The 12,101-nt window shown below is 45.8% G+C and overlaps 2 protein-coding genes across 3 annotated transcripts in view; both read right to left on the minus strand.

Annotated features, from left to right (window-relative positions):
- The window catches only part of WDR66 (WD repeat domain 66), an 80,328-nt gene extending 72,022 nt beyond the window's left edge, over positions 1-8,306 (minus strand). Inside the window, exons 1-3 of one of the 2 annotated variants that reach the window (XM_013982831.2) lie at positions 8,107-8,303; positions 6,244-6,737; positions 4,937-5,350 (exon numbers count right to left, since the gene is read on the minus strand). In XM_013982831.2, the coding sequence (XP_013838285.2) occupies positions 4,937-5,350; positions 6,244-6,720 (891 nt within the window). In that variant the 5' untranslated portion in view covers positions 6,721-6,737; positions 8,107-8,303. Of the gene's footprint in view, positions 1-4,936; positions 5,351-6,243; positions 6,738-8,106 lie in introns of both variants that reach the window. The other variant, XM_021074247.1, reaches the window with a different exon arrangement.
- Positions 8,962-12,101, minus strand: part of PSMD9 (proteasome 26S subunit, non-ATPase 9) — a 28,615-nt gene continuing 25,475 nt past the window's right edge. Inside the window, exons 5-6 of the mRNA XM_003132874.5 lie at positions 11,005-11,093; positions 8,962-10,744 (exon numbers count right to left, since the gene is read on the minus strand). Coding sequence (XP_003132922.1) covers positions 10,717-10,744; positions 11,005-11,093 — 117 coding nt within the window. The 3' untranslated portion in view covers positions 8,962-10,716. The remainder of the gene's footprint in view (positions 10,745-11,004; positions 11,094-12,101) is intronic.

The following is a 12,101-nucleotide window of genomic DNA, read 5'->3' on the forward strand; positions in this document are numbered from 1 at the left end:
ACAACAAAAAAAGAAACGCAAAGCTGTTTGGTGCTTACACAGATGTGTTTACTACGTAAGAATTCAATGAGTTCTACACTTGAGTGTGCACACTCTGTTTATATATTTCAATAAAAATATTTTCTTAAAAAAAAAGGAAGCGTTCCCTCGTGTCTCAGTGGGTTATGGATCCGGCGTTGTCACTGCCATGGCTCTGGTTACAGCTGCGATGCAGGTTTGATCCCTGGCCCAGGAATTTTCACATATTGTGAGTGCATCCCCCACCCCACCCCCCAAAAAAAGGAAAGGACAGTCTTCCATAGCAAATGGAAACAAATTCCTATTCATCCACACCCTAGGACCTGGACCCAGCTGGACCAGACACACAGTGAGCATTTAATGTTGTGAAATTCAGTTTCTTTAACAAGAGTATATTGAATGGACAAGTTACGTCACTAGGTAACTTTATAAGAAAGGCGATGATTCAGCCTGGGTATTTATCCCTGGAAGGATAAAGTATAAAGAGACAAAATTCTCTTAAGAGGATTAAAAAACTCCACATTGCCAGGATCTGGCATTGCTGCAGCTGCAGCCTAGGTTGCAAGTGGGGCTGGGATCTGATCCCCTAGCCTGGGAACTTCTATCCAAAAAAGAAAAAAAAAAGGGGAAGAAGAAGCCAGCTTGAAAAGACTACATACTGTATGGTTCCAACTACATGACATTGTGGAAAAGGCAAAACTATAAAGACAATAAAAAAGTTAGTGGTTGCCAGGGTTAAGGGGGGCGAGAAAGGGGGTGGATAAACAGTTGGGACACAGGGGATTTTTAGGGCATTGAACCCACTCTATATGCAACAACCTAGAGAAAGTACAACACAAAGAGTGAACCCTGGGGTAAACTATGGGCTTTAGGTAATATTAATACATCCATATTGGCTCACGTACTTCCCTAATGCACGGTGTCAGTAAGAGAGAAGACCAGGGAGTTCCCTAGTGGCCCATCAGGTTAAGAATCCGGTATTACCACTGTAGCAGCTCAAGTTGCAGCTGTGGCATGGGTTTGATCCCTGGTCCCGGGAACTTCCTCATGCCACTGGTGCAACCGAGAATAAAAGAGAGAGAGAGGAGTTCCCATGGTGGCGCAGTGGTTAACGAATCCGACTAGGAACCATGAGGTTGTGGGTTCGGTCCTTGCCCTCGCTCAGTGGGTTAACGATCCGGCGTTGCCGGGAGCTGTGGTGTAGGTGGCAGATGCGGCTCGGATCCCGTGTTGCTGTGGCTCTGGCGTAGGCCGGTGGCTACAGCTCCGATTCAACCCCTAGCCTTGGAACCTCCATATGCTGCGGGAGCAGCCCAAGAAATAGCAAAAAGACAAAAAAAAAAAAGAGAGAGAGAGAGAGAGGGGAGACCGAGGTGGAGTAGGCACAAGGGAATGCATGGGAACTATGTACTTTTCACTCAATTTTTCTGTAAACCAAAAACTGCCCCCCAAAATAAGTCTATTTTAAAAATTAACCAAGGCCCATTTGGTTTAAAGTAATGGCTAAGTGATTAGTTGCTAAAATAAATAAATAAATAAATAAATAAAAATCAGTGAATTATATTGGAGCAGAGAAATCTGGTGAATTTCCTTTCTGACCTTTGAACAGTACTTAAGGTTAAATTCATATTCCATATATTTCTCCCGAGACAGACATAGTGGGCAACGTGGCCAACATCTCTCTCCTACACGCTTCATTCCCCATTCTCTTCTGCTTCCATCTGCTCACTCTCTGTAATTTATATTTATATTTAGGTCTTTTCATTGCGTGGTCATGAGCGGTAGGATTATGGAATCATAATTGTCTCAAGCTGAAACTTCTAGGAACGGAACTGTATGATATTTAGCTGGTTCTTAAAAGCCAATTTCTTCAAATGGGATGGTTCTTCAGGAAACCTGCTCATTCTAAAAGGCATTATATCCATCCTGGAAATTTATTTTGCAATTTAACAAAAGAAAAAACATTCTTTTTACTTTTTTTTTTTTTTTTTGGCTGTACCCACAGCATGCAAAAGTTCCCAGGCCAGGAACTGAACCTGCACCACAGAAGTGACAACACCAGATCCTTAACCCACTGAGCCACCAGGGAACACTGCAAAAGCAAACATTCTTAACCAGACTCCTGCCTCCAGGTAAAACAACTCTTTCAAGGGAAAAATTCAGCTGACCTCACTCTGTATGAACAGAATTTCCTTACTCAAGCAGCACTCATATCAAATGAAATCACAAAGTATTGACAGTCATCGCATTTTGCGCTGGTTTTAACATTCATGGCAAGTGATCATGGAGACAGCCACCCCTTACATCAACCTCTTTCTAAAACATGGTGATCCAGAAAACCAAACTTTGTTAAAACCAGATTTCACCATATTTGATGGTCACATGATTCCTTCTCATAAACCTGTGGTACCTTGCTTCTTGACTGGGGATGGTATCCATGGTTATGATTATCTACCATGAGCACCGGGAGTTATCACACAGGCCTTTGGGATAAGGCAGGGGACCCCAAAGGAAAAGGAGGATGCTGCAGGCCCAGAGATGGAGAAGCTCACTCACTGAGGCACCTTCAGTGATGCCAAGAAATTAGAAACAGCACATATAGCCATCAACAGGGGAACAGCTGAATTATTTTCTTTGTAGGGCCAAATGTAGGGCATATGGAAGTTCCCAGGCTAGGGGTCCAATCGGAGCTGCAGCTGCCGGCCTACACCACAGCCACACGAGATCTGAGCTGCATCGGTGATCTACACCACAGCTCATGGCAACACCGGATCCTTAACTCACTGAGCAAGGCCAGGGACTGAACCTGCATCCTCATGAATACTAGTCAGGTTCTTAACCCACTGAGCCACAACAGCAACTCCCTCAATATCAGTTTTTTATCACACTGAGCAGCTAGAAGGAATCCACTCATGTCCAAATACTCTACTTATATCACCCTAAATTAACCTCCATGCCTTGTCCTAAGAAAATTTACATCATAAAAGCCATCACTTTCTTGGATACTGGTGCCCAGATAATGTGCCCAGATACATGCTTGCATATGCACAGAAAAGGTCTGGAAAGATACACAGTTATACCAAACTGCAACTGTAGTCACCTCAGGGAAATGGGAGTGGAGTGGGGGGCGTGTTCCAGAATAGAGATCTTTGCCTGTGTGTAATTGTTGTTTTTTTTTTTTTTATAATGAGCACTTATTAATTTTAACAAAAAGAAGAAACAAGGCAAAAGGAAAGGAAAAAGGCAAGGAGCTAAACAAATCTGCAAAGGGAGATCGCCCAGGAAAATCTGGGTTCTGCAGTGAGCCCAAGGCTAACAGAGGGCCCAGACCTGGGCAGCAGCTCTTCTCAAGTCCAGGTAGCAGGGGGCAGGGATCCTGACACAAAGATCATGTGCTCTCCCTAGTGACATTACTTGATCTCTGCCTAGTTGGCTAAATGATGTCTTCATGGGCTCTGAAACTGAATTATTCTTTCTTTTAGGAGCAATCACAAGCTCCAACCTTTAACTCCACGGCTCAAAACAGGCCAGATCTACAGAAAGGAGGCTGTCAGTTATCAGCATTTCCCCAAGGCATCTTTCCATCACCACCACCAGCAGCAACATCATCACCACCTAGTTGCTAACACCTGTCAAGGGCTCAATCTGCACTGGGAACCACATTATGTGCACACACTCAATCACTTACAAATCCTCCAAAGGCATGAATCTACAGTGTGCGCGGGGCGGGGAGTGGGGGTGAATCCTAGGAAACAGTTTTCAGAAAGTAGCAGATGGAGGGAAGAGGGGGAAAAATCCTCCTCTTTCTTCTCTTGGCAAAGGATAATATTTTTATTTTTCACAGATGGCGCCTCCCTGGAATACTGTCGGTGGCAGCAAAGGCAAATTCCTTTGGACCGCCTGGTGCTTTTCTCAGCGGCTCGCACTTTTTCCAGACCTTTCACTTACTGACCCATCTTGGGATAGGCAGTTTTAGGAACCGGTTGTGGTTTTAGGCGTTTGTCAAGGGATCAAGCCAGTGAAGGCAGAGGAGGTGAGGAGAGGAGGAAAAGGGAAGGAATTGGCAGAATTGAGGAGTATTACAATGAGAGAGAGAGATGGTGAGGGAGAAGAAAGAGAGACAGACAGAGAGAGAGAGATGGAGAGGCGGGGGAGAGGGGAAAGAGGAGGGATGGTTTTGAGTCTCCCACAAGAAAACAGCACCCCATGCAACAGATAAACCACGTGAGGCATTTCCTGCCTGCTGGGCATCACGACTGAACTCAGATGCAGCATTGGTGTCCACATTCTGTCACATATGTCCAGCCAGAGCTCTGAACTGAACTTTAAAAAGATGGAAGCCTATTGTTAGCTTAAAAAGGATCTTGCTTGTGGTATATATACACAATGGAATACTACTCAGCCATAAAAAAGAATGACATAATGCCATTTGCAGCAACATGGATGGAACTAGAGAATCTCATACTGAGTAAAATGAGCCAGAAAGACAAAGACAAATACCATATGATATCACTTATAACTGGAATCTAATATCCAGCACAAATGAACATCTCCTCAGAAAAGAAAATCATGGACTTGGAGAAGAGACTTGTGGTTGCCTGATGGGAGGGGGAGGGAGTGGGAGGGATCGGGAGCTTGGGCTTATCAGACACAACTTAGAATAGATTTACAAGGAGATCCTGCTGAATAGCATTGAGAACTATGTCTAGATACTCATGTTGCAACAGAAGAAAGGGTGGGGGAAAAACTGTAATTGTAATGTATACATGTAAGGATAACCTGACCCCCTTGCTGTACAGTGGGAAAATAAAAAAAAAAGAGATCTTGCTGGTGGTCGTCTTCTCCCCATATGCATAAAATTCCTTTTTCACAACACTCTCAAAGCACAGGGAGAAGTTAAAACACCTGTAACACTTACCAAGGGGTACACATTGGCACTGTCATCTTTTTGGAACAAAATGTCCTCAGTGGCGGTGGACACCAGTGAGTCCTTCGGGGTCCTTCCTTTGGGCTGGAATGCTTTTTCGCTTTTCTCACTTATATAGGACACTCTTTTATCTTTTCTGCTTTCTCTCGTTTCCGGCTCCAAGTCTCCTCTTTCTGGCTCCGAGTCTCTCCTTTCTTGTTCCAGTTCATCTTGGGGCGTCTGGTCAGTTTGCTCCCCAGGCTCACCTGAGGGCTGCCTTTCAGAGGAACTAATCCGTTGTTCCCTATAAGTGGTTGGATCCACATCAAGAAAATCTAATTGTGAGCTCAGGTCTCTTGGAGGCTCAGATGTTTCGGAAAGCTCTGATTGTAATGACTGCTTTGACTTGCCACTACTAGAGGTTTTCTTTTAAAAAAGGGGGGGGATAAAAAGATTATGATTTCAAATACAGTACAGGCAGCTACATGAACTCATTTCATTTCCTGTCTATTCCTAGTCAGCCAGTTATAGTGTTAGCCTCATATGGAAATTATGAAGCGCCTGGAGTTCCTGTTGTGGCTCAGCAGGTTCAGAACCTGACTAGTATCCATGAAGATGTGGGTTCCATCCCTGACCTCGCTCAGTGGGTTAAGGATCCAGCATCACCACCAGCGTTGGTGTAGGTCACAGATGCAGTTCAAATCTGGTGTTGCTGTGGCTGTAGTGTAGGCTATCAGCTGCAGCTCTGATTCTACCCCTAGGCTGGGAACTTCCATGTGACGCAGGGGTGGCCCTAAAAACAAAAGAAATCATAAAAGCGCTTTAACAAGGAGCCTGGGACATTTTGTGCTCAAATAACATGCATCATGGGTGTGTCAGGTTTTTTTCTGCCTCCTAACAGACCCACAACTGCAAAATCATTCTGCGAAGTGGCACTGGTGGCCTCCAAAACTATCACAGAGTCACAGAGTCACTTCTCCTTGTACCAGAGTTGAGTTCTACAGGCTGAGTCTGTTTAAACAAGTACACTCCAGTAACCCCTAGCCTTTAAGTCAGTACTGGTCCAAGCTCCACCTCCTGACCATCCTCCAAGCTGGGTCAGGTCAGCTTTTACATTCCTATATCTCTCCTATGTATTTCTCAGTCACTGCATTGAGTTTTATAATGTTTGGCCTTTGGTTATGGGTCTGTCTCCTGACACATCTTAAAGCTCCTTAAGAGAACGGACTGTGTCTTATTTGGTTTTATATCTCCATAGCCTGGCAGGTAAGTGGAGAGTTCAATTAGGAATGAATGACTGAGTTACAATTGCTACTTACTGGGAGTGTTCCTAACAAGATTGACTGGGAATCAGTTGGTGTAAGTCTATCCAAATTGTTCCTGGACTTGGTGGCTTCTTGGGGCTTTACTGCAGTTTCCTCCTGGGCTCCTGAAGCCTCTTCCTCCACTTCTTCCCTAAGAGCCTCCTCCTCCTTCCCAACTTCTTCCTCCTCCTCTTCTTCCTCGCCTTCCTCCTCCACTCTCTTCTCCTCTTCCCCTTCTTTCTCCTCTTCTCCCTTTTCCTCCTCCATCCCTTTTTCCTTCTCCCCCTCCTCTCCTTCCTCCCCCTCCTCCTCCTCCTCCCCCTGAGACTCTCTCCAGGCTAATGTGTTATCTTCTTTGGATTCTTCTTGCATATTTTCTAGCTCTTTATAATATGGATCTTCTTCTCCTCCTCCTCCATCTTCTCCTTCTTCCATTTCTATTTCTCCATATTCTTCTGTTTCCACCAGTGGGTTTTCCTCCGCATCTGACATTCTTCTCTGTGGAGTTTCTAGAGAAATTTTGAGAATAATCAGCAAGGCCCTCTGTTTCCCATTTGGATTCCCTGGTGCACAAATCTATCAATGGAACATACAACATCAGCACTGTTCCTTTCCACAGGAATGAAAAGAATGCCATATTCCTGGGAAAGCCTATCCCAAATCTTTCAGAATACTGACCCCAGAGAATTTCTACCGTGACACAGTGGATTAAGAATTTGACAGCAGCAACTCAGGTCACTGCGGAGGTACAGGTTCAATCCCAGGCCAGGTGCACTTGGTTAAGAACTCGGCATTGCCACAGCTGAGGCTCAGATTCAATCCCTGGCCCAGGAGCTTCCATATACCATGGGTAAGGCCATTTAAAAAAAAAAAAATGCGGAGTTCCCTTCATGGTGCAGTGAAAACGAATCTGACTAGGGACCATGAGGTTGCAGGTTCGATCCCTGGGCTCACTCAGTGGGTTAAGTATCCAGTGTTACGGTGAGCTGTGGTATAGGTCACAGACACGGCTCAGATCTGGCGTGGCTCTGGCGTAGGTCAGCTGCTACAGCTCTGATTCGACCCCTAGCCTGGGAGCTTCCATATGCCACGGGTGTGGCCCCAAAAAGACAAAAAAATAGTAATAATAATAATTGCCGGGGCCTCGTCTTTCTAGGAACAACTTTAAAGCCAGCTAAATCATTTTAAATATATTCATATTTCCACAAGCAGCAAAATGATAGCCCAGGCATTAGCAACAAACCGAATACTATGAATAAGGGAAGAAGCAGGTAGCTTAGGGGGTAAAAGTGTGGGCTTTCCAGTCAGCCTCTCCTAGCACTGAATCCCAGCTCCATCACTCAGCTGCTCTGTGACCACAAGCAAGTCACTTTAGCCCTCGGAGTTTCAATTTTCTCACAGGAAAAATAAAAACGATAACCCTGAGTTCTGGGGTTGCTGTGAAGATGAGAGAGATGACATGTGCAAAATGCTCAACACCGCTGCAACACAGAGTGCTAAAGAAATGCCAGCAATTGCTTAGAAAGTTTAAAAGACTTCTAACACATCCTCTCGTTTACTCCTTACAGCAAATTTGAGCCAAGCTCTGGGAGGTGACTTACCCAAGATCAAACAGCTATGAGCAAACCTCTCCCACGCTCAGTTCAGCCATTTGAAAAATTATTGCTATGATTTCAAGTCCAGGGCTCTTAGCACAGACTCTTTCGACTGTCAAACTCTGCCAATGACTCTTGCTGAAGGGGTGGCGGAGGCGGCAGAGGTGGGCTAGAGGGAGGGTGGCTCTTCCTCCAGCTCAAGTCTCCCTGGAAATGCCCCAGGCCCGGCGCAGGTTGAGTGAGAGCCCCCCGTATTCCCACGGAGGCCCCGCTCTAGACTCACCGAGTGCCGCGACCCTGTTCCTCAAAAGCCGAAGTCTTCCGCGGCCTGGACAATTCGTCCACCTCCCGGCCCCTAGGGGCAGCTGCTTTCTCCTCCACGTGCTCCCTAGTTACGGTTGCCACCCAAGCCCCGTCCCCATGGTGACCGCCGCCGCCGCCGCCGCCGCGGGCGACGGGCCGTAAAGCGAGAGGGCTGGACAGTGGTCACGTGTCCGGAAAGCGGCGAGAACGGGTCCGCACGCCGCCTGCCGGTCCCCGCAGAGACAGGCGCCGCCGCGACTTCGGCGTGAAAATTGGCTGCCTTTCCTCCCCTCCCATTCTCTCCAGTTTTTCCCATGGTGCCCCCCGCCGCCCCCGCCGAGACGCCGCAGCGGCCAATCCTAGCAATTCTGCCTTTCTGAAGGCTTGACAAAATTAAGTACGAACTGTTTGGTAGAATTCTCTTGTCAAAAACAAACTAAATTTCCCGGTCTCATAGATGCGGCACCCATCTGTCCAACACCGCTTCACCCGGGGAACTACACGCTGTGTAGAAAATTACAGTTGGTTGGGATTAAATACTACACAGGTTACATTGGCTTGCGGTTTTTATCACAAAGGGTTTCTGCCAAACTAGTGTGGTTAAATCTATTAGGATGATTCCACCGCAGATTGACTCCACTAGAATCTCACAAAGTCAGCCCACCTGCGTAGCCATTCTGTGATTTCCGAAGGGAGACGTAGGAAACCATCCAAAAGCACTGATGCAAAATGCTGTGCTGCTAGCATCTTAGGATATGAATGATTCTCCCCTTCCCACCTCCGTACCCCAATGCTGGGTTGATTCATTTGCATACATCTCAAAAAGCAAAAAGGATTACTGGATGCGACAAGTTGTGTTTATTATAGTCTAGGGCTTAGAAAAATCGGTTTGAAAACACTTGGAATTAGAACAATTTAAACAGCAAACATTGGTCAACACAGCACATCTATGGCTACAAAGGGGGTATAGACATGGATGTTTGACTGGAGTACACAGCTGGGAGGAATACACTCAACAGGAAGGCTTTCCAGTTGGGCATGAGTACCCACAGCTAGTACAGCCCAGTACTGACTCCTGTCAGGGCAAGCTGGTATCTGTGTCCAACCCAAGCAAATCCAGTCACAGGGAACCCAGGCATGCCTCAGCAGAATAGGTCAGATGCCCCCTGAAAACAGAAAGTGATCTCCAAGAACTGTGGAAATAAACACTGTGATACAGTGCAGAGAGAAAGTAAGACAGGGTGTCACTAGGAATCACGGAAACTCATTTTGCCGCGTTAAAGAGAGAAAATAAAAGGAAGGAGGAATTAAGAGTTTTCAAGAATACAGGTCAGCATGCACTGCTGGTTCCCATCAGCAGTGTCAATGGACCTCAGCAGTCTACAAAACAGTGCTGAGTGTGGCCAAGGAGGTTCAAGTACAGAAAGTCAAATTAGAAGCAAACTTGCCTGGTCTTTTATTCCAGAAGTGGAAGGAGTTTGCTGCCCTCTGGTGGGTTACAGAAGAAGAAGCTAACACCGTCCTGGGCTACCAGGGGTGCATCCTGGTGTGTGTGTGCGTGTGCGTGTGCGTGTGCTTTTTAGGGCAGCACCTGTGACATATGAAGGTTCCTAGGCTAGGGGTCCAATTAGAGATACAACTGCTGGCCTACACCACGGCCACAGCAACATCAGATCTGAGCCACGTCTGTGACCTGCACCACAGCTCACAGCAATGCCGGATCCTTGACCAACTGAGCGAGGCCAGGGATCGAACCCGAAACCTCATAGATCCTAGTTGTATTCGTTTCTACTGCGCCACAATGGGAACTCCTCTCTATTCTTTTTTTAATTTTTTTTTTTTTTTTTTTTTTTTTTTTTTTTTTTTTTTTTGGCCACAGCAATGACTCAAGCCACAGAAGTGACAACACCAGATGCTTAACCCACTAAGCCACATGGGAACTCCTAGCTTTCCCTATTATTAAAGGGAGCAGTTGTGACCCTGGAAGCCCAACTGCTGAGGATGCAATATCTGTATCCAGAGTAGCAATGGTACAATGCAAACTCAGACACAGTGCAGCCTGTCTGGAAATCCCATTCCCTAAAGGATGGTGTTTCTGAGATGTCGTTGGTCAAATCCTGACTTTAGCACAACTGTTGGTTTGTTCTGCCCAACTTGCTATGAAGATAACCTAACTTTCATCTGAGCTTTGACTTGAGAGGTCCAAAGACAATTCAGCTGAGGTGATAACATGGTCATATCAGTACTGTAAAATGGTGTTTATTTGAGAAAAAAAACCAAAATTTCTATAAGAATAAAATCATATCAGCACCTGCCAGGATAACTCCAGCCCACTTGCTCACAATCCAGAGGACTCTTATTTAGGGGCATGGCCTGATTTGCAAAAGATGCTAAATACAAATCAAGTTTTTAACAATGCCTTAATCCTGAGAGGTTTCATTGGGAGGCCACAGCATTTCCACCACCTAGTTCAGGCTTCCAGTCTCTTCCAGATCCTTAAGCTTCAGGGAAAGAAGAAGAGGAGGAAATGCCCACTAGACCAAGTCTGGGCAACGGAAGATGCTTTCCTGTTTCTGTTCCCCAGGGACAATCATCTTTGCAAAGGAATAATGTTGCAGCTGGAAGGAAAAAAGAAAAGGAACGTGGTAAGTTTCATTCTTTTAAAGTAAATGCCCAGTTAACAAAAGAACCAGACCGACCAGGGCTCCCTCCTCCTCCATACCTGCAATCTCATTCCCACCACAGCATTTCTCATGATTTCTACGGCCATCTGGAAATTGCCTTCATCTCCCAAAGACCCACCCCTACTCCACAGCCTTACATCTAACAAACATGCAGTGGACGCTGCAGTGTGAATGAAAGGATGCAGATACTTTACCCCAGCAATCCTTTTCCTGCCCAGCGTGTTGGGACGAGTCTAAGCTGGTGTTTCTCCCCTCTTCGGATCACTGTCACATTCAGGGGCTTCTGAAAGGGAAGCAAGCTCATTTTACGTTCCACCTCCTTAGTACTCAAAGATTCAGGCTACAATGCTGAGATATTGTTTTTTGCCCACGAGGTGGTAAGGATGCTCTTTTTTTTTTTTTTTTTTTTTTGGTCTTTTTGTCTTTTTAGGGCTGCACCCATGGCATATGGAGGTTCCTAGGCTTGAGGTCCAGTCAGAGCTATAGCTGCCAGCCTACGCCAGAGCCATAGCAACACTGGATCCAAGACATGTCTGTGACCTACACCACAGCTCACGGCAATGCCAGATCTTTAACCCATTGAGCAAGACCAGGGATGGAACTCGAGACTTCATGGATGCTAGTTGAGTTAGCCATGATGGGAGCTCCAAGGTGCTCATTTTAAGCATAAGTCCTACAACCTGTCAAGAAGGTGGGGGACGTGACACTCTCGGGCAGCCAGTGGGGCTAGAGATTAGTACCATCTTCCTGGAAAAACACATCCCCCCAACAACAACAACAAATCTTTAAAAGATGCATACAGGAGTTCCCGTCATGGCACAGTAGTTAACGAATCCGACTAGGAACCATGAGGTTGCGGGTTTAATCTCTGGCCTTGCTCAGTGGGTTAAGGATCCGGCGTTGCCATGAGCTATAGTGTAGGTCACAGACGCAGCTCAGATCCAGCGTGGCTGTGGCTGTGGCTATGGCTGGCAGCTACAGCTCTGATTCGACCCCTAGCCTGGGAACCTCCATATGCCACAGGAACGGCCCAAGAATTGACAAAAAGACAAAAATAAATAAATAAATAATGCATACAAGATATATTATGCAAAAGTACAGGATGATATCTGAACAAAGTGTTCATCCCAGAACAGTTTATAAATTCAAAAACTAAAAACACCCAGAAAATCTCTCAGTAAATTCAATACAGTACAGTGAATAAGTAGTTTTAATTAAAACAAAATAAACCATGAACCCATTTGAATCTATATCCTAAAAGGACATATTGTTGTAAATAAAGTATACTTCA

This window comes from Sus scrofa, chromosome 14 (genome assembly GCF_000003025.6).
Source record: "Sus scrofa isolate TJ Tabasco breed Duroc chromosome 14, Sscrofa11.1, whole genome shotgun sequence".
Classification (NCBI taxonomy): Eukaryota; Metazoa; Chordata; class Mammalia; order Artiodactyla; family Suidae; genus Sus; species Sus scrofa.